Source organism: Toxorhynchites rutilus, chromosome 2 (assembly GCF_029784135.1).
Source record: "Toxorhynchites rutilus septentrionalis strain SRP chromosome 2, ASM2978413v1, whole genome shotgun sequence".
Lineage (NCBI taxonomy): Eukaryota > Metazoa > Arthropoda > Insecta > Diptera > Culicidae > Toxorhynchites > Toxorhynchites rutilus.
The window spans coordinates 19,570,754-19,596,841 of NC_073745.1; the positions used below are offsets into that span (position 1 = coordinate 19,570,754).

General features: G+C 41.3%; 2 protein-coding genes and 1 long non-coding RNA gene across 3 annotated transcripts; 1 reads left to right on the top strand and 2 right to left on the bottom strand.

Annotated features, from left to right (window-relative positions):
• The first annotated feature begins 9,901 nt into the window (after window positions 1-9,901).
• Window positions 9,902-10,349, top strand: LOC129764895 (uncharacterized). Its single transcript, XR_008741281.1, has 2 exons — window positions 9,902-10,034; window positions 10,110-10,349. It is a non-coding gene; the product is annotated as an uncharacterized LOC129764895 (long non-coding RNA).
• A 5,607-nt stretch (window positions 10,350-15,956) lies between these two features.
• LOC129765581 (uncharacterized) lies at window positions 15,957-17,540 on the bottom strand. Its single transcript, XM_055765989.1, has 2 exons — window positions 17,076-17,540; window positions 15,957-17,012 (listed from the first exon to the last, which is right to left on the bottom strand). Exons 1-2 carry the CDS (start codon window positions 17,538-17,540, stop codon window positions 15,957-15,959), a joined length of 1,521 nt encoding a protein of 506 aa, XP_055621964.1.
• Window positions 17,541-20,941: 3,401 nt separating this feature from the next.
• Window positions 20,942-25,434, bottom strand: LOC129769498 (uncharacterized). Its single transcript, XM_055771804.1, has 2 exons — window positions 22,942-25,434; window positions 20,942-21,704 (listed from the first exon to the last, which is right to left on the bottom strand). The coding sequence occupies exons 1-2, from the start codon at window positions 24,454-24,456 to the stop codon at window positions 21,417-21,419; spliced, it is 1,803 nt and encodes a 600-aa protein (XP_055627779.1). The 5' UTR covers window positions 24,457-25,434; the 3' UTR covers window positions 20,942-21,416.
• Window positions 25,435-26,088: the final 654 nt, after the last annotated feature.

Sequence of the window (26,088 nt, forward strand, 5' to 3'; positions counted from 1 at the left end):
ACAGGTCGTGAGGCGATGCTGTCCAGCGCCCAATGTATTGCTGCCAATTCAGCAATATACACTGAGCAAGGATTCTGAAGACTGTGGGAGGTGCTAGAAAATTCGTTGAACACTCCAAATCCTGTGGACTCATTCATAGAGGACCCATCAGTAAAGTACATATTATCACAATTGATACGCCCATACTTTGCATTGAAGATCGTTGGAGCGATCCTCGATAGTTGATAATCTGAATATCCATGGATATCTTGCTTCATGGACAGATCAAAATGCACAGAGGAATTGATGTAGTCAGGGAAACAAACACGGTTGGGAATACACGAAGAAGGATCAACCTGCATGGAGATGAATTCATGATATGAACTCATGAATCCGGAGTGAAAATTTAGCTCGATAAGCTGCTCAAAATTTCCGATCACCAATGGGTTCATAATATTACACCGGATGAAGAACCGAAGAGATAATAAACTGAAGCGATCTTTTAGTGGGATTACGCCTGCCAAAACCTCGAAACTCATGGTATGCGTTGAGGGCATACATCCCAGCGCGATACGGAGACAAAGATACTGAATTCGCTCGAGTTTAATGAGGTGTGTTTTGGCAGCAGAAACTGCCATACTCCATCACTGAGAGAATAGTTGTTCGATACAACATTATAAGATCTTCTGGGTGATCTTCTTTGGTGGCATTTTTTACTCAGATACCTAATATGGGCCCCCAAGTACATTTGGAGTCGAACCTGACCCCAAGATACTTGAATGACATAGCATGAGTGATCAAAGGCCCCCTTTATGTCCAAGAATACTGAAGCCATTTTTTTTTTGACGTAAGCCATTTGAATTTCTGAAGAAAGCAACGCAAGACAAATATTCGTCCCCTTACCCTTGCGGAACCCATACTGCGCATCTGAGAGGAGGCCATTCGTTTCAAGCCATCGATCAAGGCGAAACAAGATCATTTTCTCCAACAATTTCCGTATACAAGACAGCATTGCTATTGTGCGGTACGAATTGAAGTCGGACGCGGGTTTCACAGGTTTTTGAATAGCTATAACTCGTACTCGTCTCCAATCATCCGGAACAATATTATGTTCCAGAAACCGAATGAATAAATTCAACAAGCGATGTTTCGCCACATCAGAGAGGTTTTTCAACAAGTTGAACTTAATTCTATCCGTTCCTGGAGCCGAATGGTTACATGAAAGGAGAGCAAGAGAGAATTCTACCATAGCAAACTCGGAATCAAGATCGCACCTATCTTGTGAAGTATCTCGAACAATTTTTTGCACGGCAACTGAATCGGGACAAACCTTCCGTGCAAAATTCAAAATCCATCGATGTGAATATTCTTCGCTTTCATTCGATGAAGAGCGATTTCTCATGTTTCGAGCCACTTTCCATAATTTTTTCATTGACGTTTCTCTTGACAAATCTCCCACGAAATTCCGTCAATAAGTACGTTTTTTTCCCGTTTTATCAGGTGTTTAAATTGATTTTCAAGGGCTAACTACGTTTGAAAATTCTCAATGGTTCCACGTTTCCGAAAAACTTTAAATGCATTCGATTTATCCAGATAAAGCTTGGAGCACTGGCTATCCCACCATAGATTGGGAGGCCTTCGACGAATAGTGGAGCCTGGGATGGGTTTCGTTTGAGCGCGAACCGCGCTGTCATAGATCAAACGAGAAAGGAAGTTATACTCCTCCAATGGAGGTAAACCATCTCTAGAATTGATGTCTAGAGTAATCGCGTCCGCATATATTTTCCATTCAATGTGTCTTGTGAGGTCATACAGAGCGGACTTGATTATATACAGTCTACGATTTCTTTTCACTGTATATAATCGAATCCTGTATATAATCGAGTCAAAAAAAAAGTTTTACTTATTCGTTCTTTATGCATATTTTTTTCGTTTATTGGAAATAAAAGAAGAATTTAATTTTTAATTCATCCCCTTGAAGTCAGAAAATATCTTTCTCACATGAAAAAAATATTTTTTTCCAGAATCTCTCAGAATGTGATAGATGATCCTATTTGATGAAACAATCGTTCTACGCATATGTTCGAATTTCAACAATGACAGAGTTATAGAACTTTTTTTTGTTTCGAACTCTGTTACCTCAAACTGGTTCTACACTAAAAAAGTACGCTGCGTAAACCAATTCTGTTGCCTTCATTTGAAAGATGAGAGATTTTAGTACAGGATATAGTAGTGAAACATCTAAATTAATTGATTTAGATAACTTTTTGGAAGTTAGTAATTTTTAATGTGTAATTATTAATTTTATTCCAAAAAATTCATATTGAACTTGAAAGTTTCTATCAATCAAATTGAAGTTCTCAAGCCACTTAACAATTTGTTCTTTGACACCTAACTTCTATCTCTCTTAATTTCACTGCAATATTGATATAAATAATTCCTGGTGAAAATTCAAGCAAAATCATCAAAATTCACGATTTTTACCTCACCGTACATAAAATAGCCACTTAAATTCCACCTTAATGTTGAAAGGTTACATTTTTTCTTGAAATAAGTCATATTCGATATTTAAAAAAAAAATTTTTCAAACTGTATTTAATCGAGTCCAAAATTGTATATAATCGAGTCCGACCTGTATGCCATGTTTATAGATTCAGAAGAATTCGACCCAATGGTGATGGAAATTTTGATTGGCAAGTGATCACTACCGTTGGGGTCCTGGATTACTTCCACTTGCAATCTAACGATAGTGAATTCGAGCAAAGCGAGAGGTCAAGAGCACTTGGGCTAGCAGGAGGTTTAGGTACATGTGTTGTCTCTCCAGTGTTCAAAACGGACATATTGAACCTGTTACAAAGGTCATATATCAACGATGAACGATTGGCGTCGTACTGTTCCCCCCAGGCAGTTCCGTGAGAGTTGAAGTCTCCCAAGATCAATCGTGGCTCAGGAAGGAGTGAGCATATGTCAACAAGTTGCTTGCGGCTAACCGCAACTCTCGGAGGCCAATACAAGCTGACCATACAGAGGTCTTTGCCTCTGATGTTGGCATGACAAGCAAAAGCTTCAATCCCCCCAATAGGTGGAAGGTCAATTCTAAAAAAATGAGTGGCACTTATTAATCCCCAATAGTACCCCTCCGTATCTGTCATCGCAGTCCAAATGTACAGGGTGGGCCATTTAAAGTGGAAGGATTTGTTTTTGCAATAGCAAAGTAAAGAAGTGGAATTTTAAACATTTTTTTTTGAAATTCATTTATTTTGGTCCAAGGAGATTTGTTCTAACTACTTTTTGATTATGATATCTCGTAAATGACCGCCTCTGGCCGTGACCGCAAAATGTGCCCTTTTTTCGGCATTTTCCATCACTTTGCCCAATGTTTCGGCCGATATGGCAGCAATTTCTTGTCGGATATTGTCTTTCAGCGCAGCCAGGGTCCTTGGTTTACTAGTGTATACCTTGGATTTTAAATATCCCCATAAAAAAAAAAGTCAGGAGGCGTCAAATCAGGTGATCTCGGTGGCCAGTCATAATCGCCGTTTTTCGATATTAATCTTCCGGGGAACATTTCGCGCAATAATTTGGTCGTGGCAGCCGCTGTATGGCATGTAGCGCCGTCCTGTTGGAACCAGTAATTGTCCAATTCATTTTCACGAACAAATGGCAATAAAAAGATGCCTAACTCTTGCGAACGATGGCGACCTGATGTCGATGGAGTCTCTGCAACACTGGCTCGAACGGCATCAATATTCTCGTCGAAACGTCTTGGTCGTTGTCTGGACAGATGACTGGCATTACCGACACTACCAGACGATATAAATTTGGCATATAATCGACGTATAGTGTTGTCTCCAGGCGATGTTTTAACTTTATTTTTATTTTTCCACGCACGTTTAGTTAACACAATTGAGAAGTTATTTTGAATGTACAGCTGAACAATTTCAGCGCGTTGTTTAGGTGTGTATTGTTCCATGGTTAAAATTGTACTGAAATGACGCTTCCAACGCGGTATGACATTTGTTACTCTGACATCTCTGTCAAAAGTTATGGGGTTGCCAGATGCTTCCACTTTAAATGGCCCACCCTGTATAATATTAAAATCGTGGAAAGAGAGATCATATTGAGAAGAGACCCAAGTTTCGGACAGACCAAAAACATCACAATTGAATTTATGAACTAGAAATTTGAAAGTATCCAATTTAGGGATAAGACTACGACAATTTCACTGTAAAACAGTGATATCTTCGACCTCTCTATTTGAATCAGACATCAAGAGAGATAATCATTGCAAATTGCAAGGAGGGGCCATGTTTGCATCAATTGTTGCAAAACTGGCTTTGATACTGGAAGCATTGAGATGACAATGGTTCTGATGGAGTCGGAAATAATCAAACACTTGAAGATTTGATCCAAAAGGTCAGACAACTTTATAAATCCCGATTGGGAAGTTGAACTGGACGGAAAAACAGGAAGTGGGTTATATCTGTGATATAACCGCAAGGGTGACGTAGGACTATTTTTGATTTAGTGATTATTTGATTTACGATGCTGATTCTCTCTTGGTCACCTTCTCTTCTTCTCCTGATAGTTCGGCTTTTCTGCGCTCCCTCACAGTTCGAATCAAACTGAATGCGTTTCAGGTCAGGTCAGGTAATGAATCACTCGATCCCTCGCCGTCCAGCTCGTCCAGATCGTCCAGCAACGATGTTGTCCAGTCGATGTCCTCACGAAAAATGAATGCGTTTCACCACCAGAATATCGCTTAAGTATGGTTTTTGTCCGTGATTGAATCGAGAGAAAGTGTGGTTTACAATTGGCAATTTGGAAGGCAAATTAGAGGCGAATGAACTCTCTGAGTTTGAAACTTTCAGCGGGTGAGCAATAATCGATTGAAAATTATATGATTTTTGCGATGCGAAAATTTTTCCGTTGTTCGTGCATCTAATATTGGATACGAAAATATTATACTGATGGGGAAGAATAACCTTCAGAAGCTTTCCTGCTAATTAATTGCACTTGATTGAAAAATCACAAAACCAAATGTATTCGATCGCAGCAGTATTATATGGATAGAAAACATTAAAATAAACTCTTTCGCTTAGATATATTTTTCAATTCCAAGGGGAACTGGCAGATTATTTTTCAGCAACGATTACATCTTTCCGGGATCTTCTCGATGCTGGACAGCAACCAAATGAAAAGAATTCCGCGCGTGTATTGGTGTTTGGCGGCTGCTCTGATGCCTCAAGCGATGCCGTTTTTAGATGCTGATACTCTCTGGTCGCCTTCTCAGTGGCATCACTCTCCTCCTGATGGATTCCCTTCTGGCCTAAGATGCACAAACAGGCTCTTGGTGATACCGTCCATCAGCGCTTTCATGATGAACGAAGTTAGCTTCACCACAACAGCGACAACATGCTGCAATCGCTGTTCAATTATAACTGAGTGGATTTCCGAGCGGCGCTCGCTTATATACCGATTGGTGATTTCAATAGCCTGTTTTGAAAGCAATTTTAAGGCTATTGAAGCAAGTTTTTAGATCAAAAAGTAAGAAGTATATAATGCGTAGACATTTTATTTTTCGAATGAACTGTTTATCATACCATTTCGTTCAGTTGCTTAGGAGCTATTAACGCTCAAAATCTCGGTCACTGGCGTAACGCTTTCGTTTTCGAAACTTTGATTTTACACCCCGGTATAGAAATGAAAGACTTCATTAGCGGGTGGAGAAGCGCCCTTTAAAATTTCCGCAAAAGTGCGCTTCGAGCGTTCCTTCAAAGAGCGCTTCTGTTTATCCCAGCGACTCTTGTAAGTTTCACAAGCTGAGAGCACGTGTGGGAATCCCCCGCAATATGGACATTTATGCTCAGTGGCACTGAAGGATTTCCCCTCATGTTGCTCTCCGCAGGTGGCACAGCGCTCATTGTTGGCGCAATAGTCTGCTGTATGACCAACTGGCTTGCATTTGTTGTAAGTCATGGGCTTTGGCACGAAGAATCGCACTGGAAGCCTCAATTTATTCACCATAACGAAGTCAGGGAGGGCGGAACCAGCAAAAGTTATTCGAAACGAGTCGGACGGCGTTAACTTTTTTTCTTCCCCATTCTGGGAAACTTTTCCTAGTTGATGGCAGTCCAAAATTTTAATTTGCTTCAAAGGGAGCTGTTTAAATCTGCCATCTCCCTCTTTTATTATTTCGTTCGTCAGACCCGATTCTGTAATCACCCCCGAAATTTGTACGTTATGGTAGGGCACATAGGCGCGATATTCTATTACAAACCTATTGTTGACAACAATATCGTTAACGTACTTCCGATTAGCCACGACAATACGCAGTTTGTTCGGTCTAACCTTGGAAATTTTGACCACGGAAGAGTAATATCATGACAGATCTTTTGAAACTTGAATGACATTGAAGGATTTTCCCTTTGGATTGGGCCGGAAGAAAACAACCCATGGGCCAGATCCAGGTGCATCTTCTGGATAGTCCTTGACACGGGGAGAGGAAGCAACTGCGGGGGAGGACAAGGTCGATTGTTGAGCGGGAGCGGGATCAGTAGGGCTGGGAGGCAAGTTCGGGAGTTGAGTGGAAGCGGGAGCGGGAGATTGAGGGGGTGAAGAGGAAAGGTTTGCAAGTTTTCTTGAGGGGGGCTTGTTGCCACGAGAATAACGGTATCACTTCCACGATGCTCGATAACCATATATATATTAGGCTGTCAAAAAAGTCCTGCGGTATTTCCGCGAGGTGTCGTTGTAAGCGCGTAGTTCTAGTTGTATTCATTGTATCGAGTCATACTATAGCTTGTTGGAAAGGTATTTTTGCACGCTATAATATAGTCCTTGACAGTGTTTTGTTTGGTGAAGTCGTTCGTGAGTTATAGTGTCGCAAATATGGAGCAAAATAAAGAGAAAATCCGACATATTTTACAGTATTACTATGACAAAGGCAAAAATGCATCTCAAGCTGCCAATAAAATTTGTGCAGTTTATGGACCCGATACAGTTTCCATTTCCACCGCACAACGATGGTTTCAACGTTTTCGTTCTAGTGTAGAGGTCGTCGAAGATGCGCCACGCTCCGGAAGACCTGTCGTCGAAAATTGCCGCAAAATCGCTGAATTAGCCGAGAAAGACCGGCATAGTAGCAGCCGTAGCATCGGCCAAGAGCTGGGGATAAGTCATCAAATCGTTATTAACCATTTGAAGAAGCTCGGATTCACAAAGAAGCTCGATGTATGGTGGCCACACACGTTGACGCAAAAAAACATCTTTGACCGTATCGACGCATGTAAATCGCTGCTGAATCGCAACAAAATCGACCCGTTTCTGAAGCAGATGGTGACTGGCGATGAAAAGTGGGTCACTTACGACAACGTGAAGCGCAAATAGTCGTGGTCGAAGCCCGCTGAAGCGGCTTAGACGGTGGCCAAGCCCTCATTAACGGTCAGGAAGGTTCTGCTGTGTGTTTGGTGGGATTGTCAAGGAATAATCTATTATGAGCTGCTTCCCTATGGCCAACGCTCAATTCGGACCTGTACTGCCAACAACTGGACCGCTTGAAGGTAGCACTCATGAAGAAGAGGCCATCTTTGATAAACAGAGGCCGCATTGTCTTCCATCAGGACAACGCCAGGCCACACACTTCTTTGGTGACGCGCCAGAAGCTCCGGGAGCTCGGATGGGAGGTTCTTTTGCATCCGCCGTATAGTCCGGACCTTGCACCAAGTGACTACCACCTGTTTTTGTCCATGGCGAACGAGCTAGGTAGTCAAAAGATAGCCACAAAAGAGGCCTGTGAAAATTGGCTATCCGAGTTTTTTGCCAATAAGGAAGCGAGCTTCTATAACAGGGGTATTATGAAGTTGGCATCTCGTTGAGAACAAGTAATCGAACAAAACGGCGCATATTTGACTTAAAACAGATGATTGTAACTAATTTTATGAACAAATGAAAATTCAAAAAAAAAAACCGCAGGACTTTTTTGACAGCCTAATATATGCGTCCGGCGGCTTCGAACTTAGGAAGACGAATGATGGTCCCGAAACGATGTAAGCTATAAAAAACGAATATAATCAATAACTACAAAAACAAAATCTATTTTTATTCGATGTGTATCATTTTTACAAACAAGACTAGCTCATTGGCTTTAATTTGATATGTCGATCATCTAAATCGGTCCAGTGGATCAAAAGTTATTATTTTTTGTAGTGGAAAAAATGGGAAACTTTGAAAACTCATTACTCAAAAACGAAAAAAAACGCCTCCCTGGTTTCGAGATATGTTATGTGAAAAATATATAGCTTTCCATAAAAAATATAAAAAAATATAGCGCCCTTTGTCCCGAGTTCATGGTATAAAAAACAAATACAATCAAAAATAACGGAAACATAATTGAAATTTTTGGCAAAAATGAGAAAAAAAAAATTAAAAAAAAAGAGTCCAATAATTTGCGATAAAGAACAAAACTACAACTTTTGACGAAAATCTGAGAACCACGATATCGGTTTGGCATGGCATGGCTGTATAGTGGAATCCTTCTGAGTTATAATTGTCGATAATGTTATGTTTAATAAAATTTCCTCTAGTGGATACATCTCTATAAGCTGAAAACATCTGTAACCATATAAGTAATAGAGACAACAAAAATATGTTTCAGATCGTTTCTTTCTGACCACTATTACATGTATGGACACGTTACTCGGACATCGGAAACATTTTTTTTATTCTGTATTATAATGACTTTAAACTCTTTTGACCTTTTCGTCACTCAGACCACTGCTTTACTTCCAGTCCGAAGGAAGGATGTCGGAGTGAGAATTGAACTCGTGATCTTTATCGTGAGAGGTATCAATCAGATCGTTCATTGCACGAACTTTCCATTGGAAGATTTTAAGGTAGTCACTATGAATATTTTTTTCAAAAATAGTACTGGAGTTATTTACAAAAATTAGGAAACTTTTCAGCGTCTGTAGACGGAAGCAGTTAAAATTTAAAAATTGATATTTATTTATTTTTCTTTTGTTGAACAAATTATGAAGCGTTGTTTACTTGTTTGTTTCCTTTTGCGTGTCATTGGAATTTTCAGGATAAAAAAACCCATCAAAACTATATAAATTAGGTCCAGCGTCTGTAAATTGATTGACAATTGAATCTGGAAGCCGATATTATTGAATCTGATTTCAATTATACTGACGCGATTTGGGTTCTTGGTTATCCCCACTAGAGCGCAGGTAAATAACCCATCAAAGAGATCAAAAACTGTTCGAGACTTGACAGTTGTCATGCCTGCAAATCGTCAGATTATATTGAGATCGATGGTGAAACACGTACTCTACTTTGCGTAGAAAATCTGCAATTTATCGTTTCCAATCGAATCGGACTCGCTGATAACAAAATTACCCGTGGGTTGAGCATTGTGAGTTGCTGTATGAAGCTTAGTGCAGTATCCACAATGCCGCTGTTATCATCATATTCTATCGCTGCCATTACTTGCCTCGTTCTGCTATTAGCGCTGCAGAGCCACCCAACGGAAGCAAAAAAATCCAAAAAGTCCACTCCCACACCTATCAAACATCGATTTCCTTCCGCCGAGCAGCTGGGGATCACCGACGAAACCATCAAGCGGGAATGTGGCTGCCCTCTGAACTGGAATCCGGTCTGCGGAGGAGACGAGACCACCTATCCGAATCGATGCTTTTTGGACTGCCAAAACTACAAACGGCGGAACAAGGTGGCATTCGTGAGGTATGGCGAGTGCCCACACAAGCAGGATGAGCTTTGAGAGCGACTTTAAATACCCGCTCAGTGGGTGCTGGCTCGGCATTGATTGTGTTTTGAGTTAGTAAAAATTGAACTAATGATTGTTTTGAAATGAAAATAATTAAATTCTTGGTTGAAAGCCCAAATTGGAAAACGTAGTTTTCTTTATTTGTGTGGTTTGAAATGAATGCAGAAGAACTTTGTCGGCGTTCGCGCCATGTTTTCAATTGGTTGGTTGCAGTATTTGCTGCTGTTCATTTGGTATGTTGAAATATCAAACAGTCAACATCCACAAGGTTAGTGATATTTATTGCATCGGAACCAATAAATATGTGATAATATCTTTTTGGATCATTTTTTTTTCAATCAAGCCACTCAGGAATTTCTGGACAGCTTGTGCAAATATGAAACTTATGCTAACCTAGCAGCAGCCAAGAATATGTATGATATGCAAATTGACGACGGGTCCGTTTGGTTTTTCTTCATGTCGGCTTTGCGGGATATTTGCGGAGATGATTCGTACCTGCATCCGAATCGATGACATCGTTATTAGAAAAGAAGATTGCCTGAAATAAACCTAACCAGACGTGACTGCTGTTTTTGGCAGCGAAGCTTCCGACTCACGTCACGCGAAAGAAAAATCCTAACTAAATTAATGAAATTCATATTCCTCGAACGAGCCCATTAATCATTTGCTCATTAATTGAAATATTTTCGCTGTCATCCCTCGCTCCTCGGACGGTTTTCATCACCACCAACCGCTGTTCAATTGACGAGAAGCATAATTTTCATCGTTGGGGAAAAAATGTGTCCCATTTGACAGCCGCCACCGTTACTTGCGTTCTTATCAGCCGTTGTCGACTTACGGTTCGGCGAGATAAAAGGAATGCTTTCCCCCTCCTCACGCCAAAATGCTAAAAAGTGGTGCTAATTAATACAGCGAAATTTGATTTTTCCTACTCTGTTGGTTTGGATACGACGGACCGACGATCGATGATGGAATGTCAGTTTTCTAGGAAGATAATTAAATTTGCTTGGTAATCGCCACATTGGTCGCGTGCGAACAAAGAAGACGAACTGGACAAGCGGAAATTATGACGACGGTGTTTTAGAATACCGGATAACGTATTTGGTGATTGGTTATTTTTTGTTCATGTATAATATCCTTAAAACTTTCTTCCTATAGAACGATTCCACGCAAGATCAGCCGGAAAAAGGACAATTTTGACGAGAAGATTTCTTTTTTCTAAACTTTGTATATTTGTGACAGCTATCTAAAATCACAATTTTCATTATCAGATGGCCAATTTACATTATGACTGATTTTTCATAAGTGGGTAATCAGAATCATTAACCTTTTTCTCGAGTTATGCAGACATTTGTGTTCTGTTTGTGTGGAAGCCCTTCTTTTCAGAGCAGGGAGGTATGTAAACCATTATACAAACATGCCTCGTACCAAAAAACTAGTAAGGTTGATATTTCAATGTCAATGTCTTGATTGTACACCCAAAATTATCTTTTAGCGCATGTTTTGGCATCCCGATTACATTAAATGAACTCAAAAATAACTTATTGTCCATAAACACTTGTTTCAAAAACTTAAAACTGCTTCGATCATTATAAAAAATGATAGCTTCTTAAAATTTCATTTCAGTCTCGATTGGTCTGCGGTTGATGCACGGCATACATGATGCGATGCGTCGGCTGGACAACCTCTGTCATTTTTTTTAATGCCATGATCAACGGACATGCAAAATCGTTTGCTTGTGAATGCACCCAAGGGATAAAATATGATTTCGCACACATTCGGGCAGTTAACTAGGTGTTCACGTGATTTTTTTCATATCACCGAAAAGATATTTCGGATGTACGGAGGATTGAATAAGCTTGTCTTGATGATTTGAGTGTCGAACATCAAAAAAAGACTTCAAACGAAATAACACTATTTCGTAAATATTTGAACAGAACGCAAGACAACTCCAAGGGAAAACAAAATATCGATGCATCCATTTATCGAGAATTGATTCAGATGCCACTTCAAACAAATGGCTACTATGCCAATGGTAGTCCTACGTTATCCTTGCGGTTATATCACAGATATAACCCACTCCCAATTTTTCCGTTTTTAGTGGGAATAGCTGCTGATTTGAATAACGACATCCTTCAACAACTGGAAGGTGAGGGTTTAGTTTTCATGAAGTGCGCGGACTATCGACCGCTCCAACCATGTCAAATGAGAGGAGTTGAGGTTTTGTTGAGAAAATATAACAAAAAAGCCTTATCCATAAAGTTTGTATATAACTCTTCCGGCTCATGAGGACAACATGATCTTGCTAAGACTCTATAGTGTGTGACATTTTTAGAACTATTCAATCTGTTTACTCGTTTTTTGCAGTTTCAACTGATCGCTGCGAAATTTTTCTGAGTCACACAGGTGAGTTGTTATAAGATTGTCGCAAACTCGATGGAGTGCTCAATTTAAGGGGTGATCACAGCCACTGGAGTATTTCGTGACTCAAATACTGGATCAAGTGCACGGTCCCTTCTACCAGAATTTTATGATTTAAAACTTCTGTGTGTACAGATGTACTTCTGATGCGTTGTACCGCATGAAATAGATCTAGCGCAGAATATTTGCAAACCGAAAGACCATCTCTGAGTAACGTTATGACCAGACTCAATGCACTAGTAATTCTTCGCGCTGTTCAAAGAAGCACACTAGTCGAAATGGTCATTCAAAAGGTTTTATTAAATCCATTGATTGAAAATTTGCTACTGAAAAGAGAATTTCTAAACTACTTCTAGATAACTAGAGAAGACAAAATGAGCAAACCAGGCGAAAGATCTTCCGGACCCGGTCCAACGATGGAAGAGGGAGTGTTGGAGTGCATTGGTCATTTTAATCGAGAATTACAAAAAAGACGAGTGGGTAATGTCGGGGACATAACCGGAGTGACGTAGGACTATACAAAGGGGACAACTTTAGCTAAATATATTTTTTAAATATATTGTTTTATTTTCTTCTCCTACGTGAATACCTACCTATCTACCTGAAAAATGGATTAGTTCACTGTTTACTCTTTATGGACATGTTGGGGTTCTGAAAAGAATCTTTGGTGTTGTGTTTTTGCGTTTTTTTGCAAACTTGATTCTTGATTTTTTTCTGAAGGCTTTGTACTTATTAAATGTTCAACGCCGGGCATCTTTCGGCGTATGCACATATCGTACAATCAAATTGATGGATGTGATAGGGAATGCATAGGTGGTCATCAGCTCGTTCATTATCATATATTTTACTATTGAGCACATTACCGTACCTTAAACTGTGGTTTCGGAGACGAATGAATTGTAAGATTTGTAGTCTTCGCAAACAAAGTAAATAAAAATGAAAAAGAACTGAGGTTTTGGAGACGAACTCTACGATCTGTCGAGAAATAAACGAGCTATAAGCGTTCTGAAAAACCAACAGTAAATTAACACAGGATTAAAGTCCTTTAAAATAAGGACAGAGCAGCAGGAAATACATAGCTCATCATGTTGCTCCTTAGTTATTTTTCTATACAATGCAGATGTAACGTCAGTCAATTTTCAAGATCAGTTATCAACCAAAGAAAGCAGTTCTTGCTACCGAGAAAATTCGTTAATGCCATCCTGCATACAATGTGGTGTAATTTGAAGCCAATTTTTATTTCGGGAACCATGCATGGGTTTGTGAAAACTGAATGATCAATTTAAAAGACCCTAACCACCAATAAGTTCAAGAACAAGCATAAACAAAATAAACCAGTTTATACTATATGTCATATTATGTCACTTTAGAATGCATTGGTGTTGTTAAAAACTTTTAATAACTCTTCTTTGAAAGGTTTAGTGGCCCTGAAAAGCGCCGTGTTTTACGGTGACTGGTTTTGCCACCAAAACAGTCTGTATAAACAAACTTTTTCCTTCTTCTACCTGCTGCCGTTTTCCGATTGCGTTTTCCACTCGCTTTTTGGAAGGTTTAATGGCCCTGAAATGCGCCGTGTTTTATGGAATGGTTCCAATTTAGAAAACTTAGTACTCGTGGTTTTGAAAAAAACCATTTCGAACGCCCTTGATGCCGCCTTGTTCTGGATTTGCCACCAAAGCAGTTTGTATAAAGAACAAGCTTTTTTCTTCTGCTACCTGCTGCCGTTTTGCGATTGCGTTTGCCACTCGCCACTCGCTGCAACTGCCTGTTGTCTTGATGTCCACCGAACCGAATGTGTTTTGTTCCGAATGCGGGTTTTCTTATCGTCGCGAGCAGCTTAACCAGCCAACTCGATCACTTCGGCGGCCGAAACTATTTAACGCCGGCTAGGTGGACTGGTGCACTGGTACTAACGCGCTCGGCCTAGCTACCCTTGCGGGGAACTCCAGATCAACACGGTTCGAGCGGGATTTTGCCTTTCCCTTCACTTTTCCTCCTTTGCCATGTCCAGACATGGCTGCTTGGGGTGGTTTGTTGATGTGTTGTGATGCGAACTGATGTGGTGTACGGTTTGGATGAGAATGATCGTTACGGAAAAAAAGGAAGGTCTTGTATTATAGAGACTTTAAACTTTTGCAGTTCATTCGCCTTGAGAAAGGCCCTTTTAAAACTCTACTCTATTTACTCCAGCGCTACCACCTCTACCCTCTTGCCTTGAGAAAGGCACTCGATCCCTCGCCGTCCAGCTCGTCCAGCAACGATGTTGTCCAGTCGGTGTCCACACAAAGAATGCTCGTTACGGCAGCGGAGCGGGGATTTTTAAGCTGACTGGCTGGCTCGAGAATTACGCATGTGTGAGACTGCGACCAATGTTTCGTTCATTTTTTTTTCTTTTTCTTTTCCAATCGTGCTTCATTGTATTTCGCTGCTGCTCTGGTTGCTCGTTTTGGTCGGTACGATTTGAGGAGCACAAAATGGACCAATCAAAAATGGGCACATAGTGGATTTGGACAATGCTTGATATTTTACAATTATTCAATTATTTATCTCAAGAAAAATGAAATGTTATTCGTTATGATAGACGCGTAGATATATTTCCTATCAATTGATACAAAAACCTTTGCGATCTATTGAGAAATGCTCGAGTTATAAGCGTTCCAAATCTTGCATTTTTTCCTACTTGTTCAGTGCCTAGATTTTCCGGTTAGACGTAGTCCTACGTCAAAACGGTCAAAATCACCTAAAAGAAAAGCCGAAATTTTTGAAGCAATTCAAGCTCGACACATGTTATGAGAACCTGACAGCGAACTGAAAAAGTTGTTTCGACAAACTTGCAACTACAAAGTTTCGGAAAGGCAGCTTTTGCTAGAGATACCAGGACTCCGTAGTTATTTGAAGGCCGCTGGAATTAATTCTAATGATGTCATTAATGAGATTGCATTTGAGGTGTTACAGTCCGTCATGAAGTGGGACCTCCGTAAATAGATGCCAAATCTTACAATGAATTTGGATGTTTACGTGTAGGGGAACTGGGGGCAAAATGAACACCCTAAGCAATTTTAGGCTTTTTTCTTCGAAAAACTAACAAAACATTGCGGAAATCGCATACATTTAACGTTCTAGTCTTATTTTTATTGCATGCATAACGCAAAGTTTGAATAATGACTTTTTTAAATGATAATTTTTGTATTTTTAACAACACCAAAAACGATACTGTTTTTTTGTGTGCGGGTAAAATGAACAGGTAGTGGGGGTAAAATGAACAGGTATTGTGGGTTAAATGAACATGTGATAGGGGTTATTCAAACATTTTGTTTTATACTGTTATCGTCAAACGTGGAATGTATAGAAGAATGTATACACTTAAGATTACACACAATACACCAGGAAACCTTCGGCGGAAATTTTCAGAAATAATTAAGACGTTAGGAAAATGTTCTGAATAAAGATGACAAATGTGTTCTAAAATGTGATGAAAAAAAACATAAGATCAGGGGTAAAATCATTTATTCGTTCAACAAAAATCATAAAACAAATTCAAATAACAGGACGATCATTTGCAAGGCAATTATTGCCATGAAGAAACTCAAAACAATCAATTAAAAATCAGTTACATATGCGGCATTGAAACCCATCATCGTTGCTATATTGAGCATGGAACCAATTAAGACACGATAGGCATTTCCTCCAGCCATAACCATCGGTCGAATCAGAAAAACAATCTCCACACAGCTCACACAAAGTATCCTCGCACTGTTCATCCGATGTTTTACCCTTGGCTCGCTTCTTTGACCGGCTTTCGTCCTTTTTTGATGGACTTGATAGTTTTTGTTGCCTCAGCAGAAGCCAGGTTTTGATGGTAGACGTCGCCGGTAATCTCCACAGCTTTTTCCGACTTGCGCTTTCGCTTCGTTGCTCTGGGAACTGACATCTTCGGCAAAGGTAAAATTTCCGACGGTGTAATATTGAACGATGAGTTCGGAGAAATTTCAGAAACTGGGCCAACTTGAACGCTAGCAGGATCGGGTCCATCCGTTTGAACCTCATCAGTACAATATTGGTTTCCTGAGTGAGTAACTGAAACATTGGTTGAAACCTGAAAAGGTACTTTCTGCACAGTGGAGTCATCAACTACCATTGGAATTGGCATCACAGTGGCTTCTGGTTGATCAGTTACTTCAGATGGAGCGAAGTCATCGTTGCTGAAGACATGTCTGTTATATGGCCAAATGCCACATTTACGAAAGCCGCTCGTTGCCACACTACCAGAAGCTGCTTTGAGAAACGCGGTACCCATCAGCTCAGAGACGTCGTAAAGTCCAATAGTCCTTGCAGGGTTTTGACGCATCAAATTCTCAGAAGCAGCTGCGTAGTAACTTTTGAAAGGCCCCATGAACGCCACGTCCAAGGGCTGAATTTTGTTACTACAATGTGGTGGCAATACAAGAACAGTGACAAAATTTGCACGAGCTCTTTCGGCAAATGCCAGATTTTTCGTATGGGAGCTGTGTCCATCAATGATTAGGAGTGCAGGGTTTTCCTTGGTGGGATTCACGTTCTCCAGGAAATGGTCGAACCAATCGAGGAAGACTTCACTGGTCATATAACCGGAAGGGTTACAATTGAACTTTGTCCCATTCGGTGCTCCTCTCTTAAGCGCATCGTGCATGCGCACACGGGGGAAAATCATGTACGGTGGCACATGCTGTCCGGTTGCGGACATACACATAACAACCGTCGTCAGTACGCCCCTCTCAGCCGATGTTAAGGAACCTACTTGCTTCTTTCCCTTTTTAGCAGCAATTTTTAGCTTTTTCGGAGGAACCTGTAATTGTTAAATTTATGTTAAGTAAATTATGAGCAGGTATAAAAAAGCTGTCTAGCTTACGGTGCTTATTCCAGTTTCATCAGCATTAAATATACGCGCCGGCGGAAACTGATGGCTGTCCAGCGTGCTCCGAAGAAGGTCGAAAAATGCTCCCACGGAAACCTTGTTAAAGGCCCGTGCACGATCTGCAGACGTGGCTTCCGGCTTCCGGAAGGAAAGGGTTTGATTCCGTCGAAGGAAACCATCAAGCCAGTTCCTACCGGCCATCTTCAGCTTGTGGTTGAATGGATGGGGAATACCGTTCCTCTCAGCTAACTCATACGCCAGTTTTTGTACGTCCTTCATAGTGATCCCATAGAATCGGGCCTCCAAATCCAGCAAGTGTTGAACCAGCTCCGTCTCTTGTTCGGCTGAGAAAACCGACTTTTTCGATCCCAGGCCTTTTTTCTTCTGTGGTGACACTATCCACCTGGCGAGCGTTATTCGTGGGATCTGGTACTTGATGGATGCTGTATTTACGGACATTCCACATCTAACAGCATGTTTTGCTGCTGCCATTTGTGTGTTTGTCCAACGGTTTTTCGTTTGTAGACCCGGGTCATCTAGAGAAGAATCTGTGATTAGACACACTGTTCATTTTACCCCCTCGTTCACTGTTCATTTTGCCCCCGCAGCAATTTATTTTGACGTGGGACTACGTCTAACCGGAGTATATGGGGGGTAAAATGAAAACCCATACACAGAACATGCAGGAAAAAATGAAAGATTCCGAATGCTTATAACTCGAACATTTCTTACTGGATCGGAAAGATGTTTGCATCAATTGATTGGGAATATTTCTACGCTTCTATCGCAATTAATGAAATGTTATTTTTCATTAGATAAACAATTGAATAACTGTAAAATGTTAAGTATTATCTAAACGCCCTAACTGTCTCATTTTGATTGGCCCGATCTACGGTTTCCCTAACACAGCCATCAAAACCAAGCAGCCTTGTGGAAATCGGCATTGCAAGTACATGAAAGCGTGGAACTTTTGTTCTCACCGAAATGTGTTCCCTAACACAGACTTCAAAACTAAGCTGCGTTGGAGAGATCGGCATTGCAAATACATGAAAGTCGGGGGTATTTTTGTTCCGACTGAAATGTGTTTCCCTAACACAGACTTCTAATACATGGAGCTCAGGGAAATTGGCAATGCAAATACATGCAAGTCGGAGGTGTTTTTGTTCCGACTGAAATGTGTTTCTCCAACACAGACTTTAGAAACAAGGTGTCTGTAGAAATTGGCATTGCAAATTCATGCAAGTCGGGGGCATTTTCGTTCCGAATGAAATGTGTTTGTCTAACACAGACTTCAAAACCAAAATGTCGGGGGAATCGGCTTTGCAAATGAATGCAAACTGTGAGTACTATTGTACTCGCTTGCCTTTGTGTAAACTAGAATATGTTTACTTAAAACGGTCTTCCGGGGGTACTTCTGCACTCGCATGTTTTTTTTGCACTACGAAAAGTGTTTTCCTAATACGGATTACAGAAGCGGGTACGAACACCACACTTTTGCTCGGTTATTCAGGATTGCATTGAAGGAAATGCCTTCACATCTTCTGCTCACTGAATTCCTACGCATACCATTTGATGATTAGGCAAGATGTTGATAACCAATTGCTGCGATGATGCCTATTGATTAAAAAAAATATGCGTTCGACGTACATGTCAAAATCGAAACTGAGTGCCTGTTCATCAAATCAAGCGGTTCGCGGTTCGAGAAATACGTACACTTGAGAGATGCAAACTTCAGAAGGGAACGTAAAATAAAATAACCGTTTGATAATTCTTCCGTTCACATATTCTGTCCTAGGCATCATACCAAACGTAAAAAGACTGTCATTAAATTTACTTGTAACGAAGAACATAATCTATCATAATGCATGAATTGATCTTATATGGAATTATACAATCTTTTTACTCACAAAGTTTTTATCACAAAGTTTTTACAACCGTTTTTTACTCACATATTGAATTCGATTGAATTCGGGAATTGTTTCATTCAATCAAAAATTTAATCAATACAAACAAATGATTGCTACGCTAAGGTAGTCCCACATCAACCTTGCGGTTATATCATAGATATAACCCACCCATTTTTTCAAGGGCTTTTTTAAAACGGTTTTTGATGAAAATACTTAGGTACCTACGACTTCTTTCGATAGATCAACGACAATACGATGTGTGAACAAAACTGGATCAACCAATTGAACGGATATCAATTTTTCACCTCAAAAAAGCTTATTAATCACGAGCAGAAATTTACATCACAGCCAGTACTGAGCAGGTGATTTTGGTTTTGTTTACCTTTTTCACTTTTTGACAGTTCTTGATCGGTACAGGGTGGCCCAAAAGACTTGAAATACTTATAGGACAGGGTGGATAAGCATTTGGAAATAATTTCTACTGTTTTTTCGGTCATTTGACTACCTGTTCATTTTACCCCACCTGTTCATTTTACACGCAGTTCCCCTACGTTTCTATGGCATCTTGTTGTGGAGGTTATCAGAGTTAAACAATAATTAACAAATTGCGGTCAACGATGGGGCAAACATGATTAACACGTTGAGCCCCGTATCGTTATTACTGCGCATTAATTGAGCCCGCAACAAGAGAGCGTAATCGCACTTAATGGGGAGCACTAGTACAATGTCAGTGTCGTTCTCAGCTCCCAAAGATATTTATTTGATAAGATCTATTTGAGTTACATTTCGACCTTCAAACATTAATCATATCATATTTATTCTCTTATTTTGTAACTGGCAGTTCCTGTGACCAATGCGTGAAGAATCTGTGATTTTTTGTTCGTCTTATCTAATATTATAATAAATACGTTTCATGTTTAGATAAGTTTGGAGGGGTGACACCCTACTGACCCGCCCCGGGTGTCACGTGACATTTGGCGTTTGGCATTTTAAAAAAACCCGATTTCCGGTGATTTTTTGGTTTTAAAAAAAATTCAAATTTTAACATCTTTCGGACTAGTAAATGAAGTCCGAATGAGCGAATATTTTGTACAGAGTATATTATCGTGCCAATCAACATTTCGCAGCAAGCTCCGAATGAAAAATCGGAATAACTATTTTCATTGGCACTTAAAACCATACTTTTTGTCTAGTATTCCGAAAAAAAGCTCAAACTTTGACCGCTTTGCGCCACTCTCCCTTAAGTCCGATTGAGCTGAAATTCGGCATAGGCTGTTTTTTCGAGATAGTGAACATTTTTGCTTTTTGAAATCCGAAATGACCATTTTCATTTTTATTCTGAGCCTTCATAGTTGCGTATCCAGTAGGGTCTGGGGTATCGACCAGCGATATGATTGAAGCCTCGAGCCAAGTACCATTTTTGTCTAAGTAAGCCACCTTATCTCCCACCGCAAGTTCAGCTCCTTGCTGTTTCTATCATAATAGTGTTTCTGTTGTTTCTGTGTTTCTGAATGATTGATTCGCAACCCGCGACTAGAATTGTTTACTTTTGGAATCAGTAAGTTCTTCGAAGCAGGTATGTATGTGTTGCATCTACGACTCATGAGTAACTCAGCAGGGGAAGAGCTTCGAAACATCTCAGAGGTGTGTTCCTATACTCTAATAGAGCTTTCCGAAAATCGATATTAGATTCTTCTGATTTTCGTAGTATATTTTTATCGATGTGCACATACTTTTTAGCAAGTCCATTAGATTTGGGGTAGTGTGTACTAGACGTTATTAGGTCGAATTAGAATTCTTTCGAGAAGCTTCTGAATTCTTTGAACCCAAATGGCATAGTATCTGCTATAACTGCTCGAGGATGTCCATGAATGGCAAATAAATCAATTAATTTGTTAATAATTGTGGATGAGGTTTTGTTATTCGATTTAATAATTTCAAGCCTGTTGGGGCTGCAGTGGACTGTAATGCGCCGGTCGATAAGGGTGCTCGCGTTCCCAGCGGGAACCGAGCCGGGTGGGAGCAGGAACCGCTGTGTTCCTTCCCAGGAGGGCAACTGGGCCAGACTCCTTGGGTTGGCTTCGCCTCATGAAGCCAACGTCGCAGCTGGACTGGACTAGCATGGCTAGCAGCAACCACTTGAACTCGATGAGCTTTGAGAAAGGCTTTCTCTTGTAAACTCTATTTACTCTTTTTATTGCGGCAGAGATGGAGGACTGGATGTTCCGGCGGTCGGACGCAAACACCGGAGACAATGACTAATTACACTTTCATTTTTATTTACACTGTTTCTCTTTGTATTTCAAATTTATAATTCACTGTGATCTTCACACTCTGATGGTTTGGTAGCGACTGATGCGCTCCGCTGCGGGCACGTTACTTTTATTGTGGCACCGAAACGGTTTCTTCTTGCCGGCGGTGCAGCTTCTTACTGCCAACGGTGCAGTTTCATTGCTGCTGCGACTGCTACTGCTGCTGCTGGTGATGTTTTTTTTCTTCTCTGCTGATGGTCTCCAATGTTCACTGCACCACGGCTCACGCAAAACTGAATGCCGTGCCGCGACAAGCATTGCATTTTTATGCCGTCGAGCACAGCGTGCTTTAGCGATGGCTGGCTCATAGTTACAATGTGGGAGGGGTAACTCGTGGTGTGTGGTGTGGTGTGCAAATTCTGCATGCCGCGAGATGCTGTCACTTCAGTTCGGTCGGTGTGGAACTGAACATTCTCCCCCAGGAAAAAAGTGGAAGATTCGAAAGTAAGGTTATTGGCTATAGGCAAAGGAGCAAGTTTGTTCATTGGTCTATTATCTTTATCTGTTTTCCTCTGAATATCCACTATTCTTAACTTCGATCTGGTATAACTGGGTGGATAACTCGAATAGCATTAATGACGTTGAATATTGTATTTTCTTTAGAAATGTTTTCACACTCTTTACTCTAGTTTCCCAAAGTCCACCGAAATGTGGCACACTGGGAGGAATCGTTCTCCGTCGATGTTTCATCTTGAATATAAATTTCGAATTGCTGACTGGACCACATACTCGTGGCAAATCCTTCTCTAGAAACGGTCTCAAGTTGTTTAGACAGTGGTTGGATTCTCTTGACCTGATACACTCGATCTCCTTCGCAAATTCTGGGTGTTGAACAGCTTGGTGAGGAAGAAACTTTAAAAACTCAGTGGGATCATTGCGCTCGTCAATTTCGCGACAATGTCCAAGTTCCTTGTACTTGTTGAGGAAGCCATCATATTGAACCTTGAAATCTGGTTCGCGTTGTGACTTGGATTTTAGCATGTAAAATTCTCGCAGAGTCATAGAACGAGAATCTGCTAGCTGAGAAGCGTTGTCATTCAAAGGAAGATGGACGATAGAACGAACACTATCATCCCGACGATAGGTTGTGGCAAACTGTGATTCATATTGCTCCTCCTCGCTCGATGGAACTATTTCTGGTGACACACCTTTCACTTCTCGGGATTTCTGGATGCGCTCCACGACTGGATCAACACTAATAGCAAAAGAACGTATCGCTTGATTGGAAGAGGAACTTTCGCGCATCTTACCTCCTACTAGCCATCCTAGTTGAGAGTCGTGAAGACTAGGGAGGTCGTCGTTCAGTTTCAAACACCCTTGTTTCATAATGTCGTAAAACCAATTCATTCCAATAAGCAAATCGACTTCACTGGGCTCATGGAAGGATGGATCAGCCAGTTGTAGACCTTGAGGAAGTTCCCAATTTTCTAAATTTATTCGTACCGATGGAACGTGACTGGTAATTTTCGGTAAAACCAAACAATTTATGATGAAGGAGAAATCACTGCATTTTGAGTGGACGTGTACGGAACATTTTTGCTTAACCGTTGACCTTACACTGCCTATGCCTGTTATCGGGACACTTACTTCTTCCACATCGATGCCAAGTGAGGTGACGAATGATTGGGTTATAAAACTCACCTGGGAACCGCAGTCTAGCAGAGCTTTGCACACACGAGGACGTTGCTGATGATCGAAAACATCAACGAGGGCGGTGAGCAACACCACCTGACTCGCTGGATTCTTCGGGTTGTTGGAGTGTGCTGCTGTTACCGAGAGCTGATGATCGGCATCCACGTTGAATTGTGAAACCTTGCTTGGTTCCGGAACCACAGGATTCGGCATCGCTGGGGGGCACTTCTTTGCAATATCTTCACTAGAAGGCCGCGGTGAACTGGTACGGCTCTCCAAATGGAGCATCGTATGGTGTCTCTTGTTGCACTTGAAGCACGATTTTTTCGAAGGGCAATTCTTCACGCTGTGTCCACGCCTCAAGCAGTTGAAGCAGACATTTTTCTCCTTGACTTTGGAAAGCCGGTCACTCACAGTGAGGCTGTTGAACCACAAACACTTGAACGTTGGATGAGCTTCTCCACACATCTCACATCGTTGATCCGCCGTTGTTGCTGCGTTGACTTTTGAAATGATTTGTTTTGCTATGGGTTGCTTCGCTGTCGGTCGTTGGAATCCGAATTCTTCACAAGAACCGTGGCATCTCTCCAGAACTGAGACGTGGTCCTTCAAAAATTGGATGGTAGTCTCGTAGGTAGGTAGCTCTCCACGCTTGATGGTGGACTCCCACTGCTTCTTTGTTGTAGCATCCAACGCACGAGCGATCAGATGAATGACGATTAGCTCCGATACTCCGGTGAACTGCTGGTTGAGGAATTTCAAATTCTGCACGTGACCAGTGATGGACTCGACCAGCGATCGTAGCTCCACGTAATCCTCTTCCTGCAATTTCTTCGTACCAAGTAAGCCAGCGATATGAATGTCAATCATTCGCCGCTTGTCCTCGAATCGTTCTTCCAATAGTTGCCAGGCGTGCTCGTAGTTTCCATCGCTGATTGTTTTTACGTCGATCAATCCTGCTGCGTCACCAACGAGAGCTTTCTCAAGATGATACAGCTTTATTCGCGGTACTTCGTTGGTGCGATCCACAGCGTCTCGAAACATGATCTTGAATTTTTCCCAGTTCTCGTACCTCCCGTCAAACGTGGGAATGACACGAGGAAGGGACTGCTGGATCACGACGGGTTGTTGATTTACAGCTAATGGCATCGCTTGTTGAAGGTGATTCGGTGGAGGTGCGGTCAAATTCTCAAGCCAGGTTTCGAGAATGGTTGACACCTCTTCGTGTAGCGTTTCGAAATGCAGGAATTTTACATCTTGATCCTCTCGCTGGTTGGGTGGAATACTTGCCATAACTTGTTGGTGATATTGGTGGTACTCGGTGTAAGCAGTTTCCACCTTCCTGATGTAGACCTTCACTTGAGCAGGAGTGAGCTCAGTCTGGTACACTTGCTTCAAAATATTTTTGATACGCGTGACGTTGCCCTGTGCTGTGCCACGCATATGGATCAACATGTTTAGTATTGCTTCCGCAGCTTCGTTGTCCTTGGCGGACGGCTTGATTGGCGTTCTTGTTGTTGCCATTTTCTCACTTATTGTCTTTGATAATAACTTCACTCACTTTTATTCAGTTCGTTAATTTTCACTCGCTTTTTAGTCTTTGTTTTTGCTCACTTTTTTCGAATTTTCTCCGTGTTTGCTTCCGATCCCTCACATCCAATCCACACTGCGCAGCAACGATGTTCATTCGTCGGATGACGAACCAAAACGATGGTGGATTTTTCCACCAGAACGATGACACATCCGGACACTCGACACACTTGAGTATCCGGTTCGAAGGACCAATTAATATGTTGGGGCTGCAGTGGACTGTAATGCGCCGGTCGATAAGGGTGCTCGCGTTCCCAGCGGGAACCGAGCCGGGTGGGAGCAGGAACCGCTGTGTTCCTTCCCAGGAGGGCAACTGGGCCAGACTCCTTGGGTTGGCTTCGCCTCATGAAGCCAACGTCGCAGCTGGACTGGACTAGCATGGCTAGCAGCAACCGCTTGAACTCGATGAGCCTTGAGAAAGGCTTTCTCTTGTAAACTCTATTTACTCTTTTTATTGCGGCAGAGATGGAGGACTGGATGTTCCGGCGGTCGGACGCAAACACCGGAGACTATGACTAATTACACTTTCATTTTTATTTACACTGTTTCTCTTTGTATTTCAAATTTATAATTCACTGTGATCTTCACACTCTGATGGTTTGGTAGCGACTGATGCGCTCCGCTGCGGGCACGTTACTTTTATTGTGGCACCGAAACGGTTTCTTCTTGCCGGCGGTGCAGCTTCTTACTGCCAACGGTGCAGTTTCATTGCTGCTGCGACTGCTACTGCTGCTGCTGGTGATGTTTTTTTTCTTCTCTGCTGATGGTCTCCAATGTTCACTGCACCACGGCTCACGCAAAACTGAATGCCGTGCCGCGACAAGCATTGCATTTTTATGCCGTCGAGCACAGCGTGCTTTAGCGATGGCTGGCTCATAGTTACAATGTGGGAGGGGTAACTCGTGGTGTGTGGTGTGGTGTGCAAATTCTGCATGCCGCGAGATGCTGTCACTTCAGTTCGGTCGGTGTAGAACTGAACAAGCCATTTCGAATAATAATCTACAACTATGAGGAAAGGTTTGAAAGCAATCAAATCCAATTCCAAGCCGATGAAAATGAATTTCAGGAATTTCATGCTTAAGTAACGTTTCTTTGATGTTCTGTTTTGAATATTTTAAACATACTTTACACTCGCTTATTTTGTTTTCCACGTCTGTCGACAAGCCAGGCCAGAAAAATAGTTCTCTGGCTCTCGCTTTGGTTTTTTGGTTTTGGTTTTCAATCCCGAAATGACCAATATGTAGCCAGTTCAAAACAGTCTGGCGAAGGCTCAATGGCACAAATATTCTATCGTTCATGAAGACGATATTGCCTTCAACACATAAATCATTTTTGTACTTCCAAAGGTGTCTAATATTCTGATGGAGAGCTTTTCTATCTTAGGCCAGCCCTTGTGGTAAATTTCTAAAAATTTCCCAAGTGTAGGATCATTTTGTGTAGCAACAGAAAACTGTTGTTTCCTATTGTCACTGATGTTCAATGTGTGAACGTATCCAGTGAGATCCTTTTCGATCTCATCTGGATCTATTGTTTTCTTGAAGAAACGAGAAAGTACATCTGCAATGT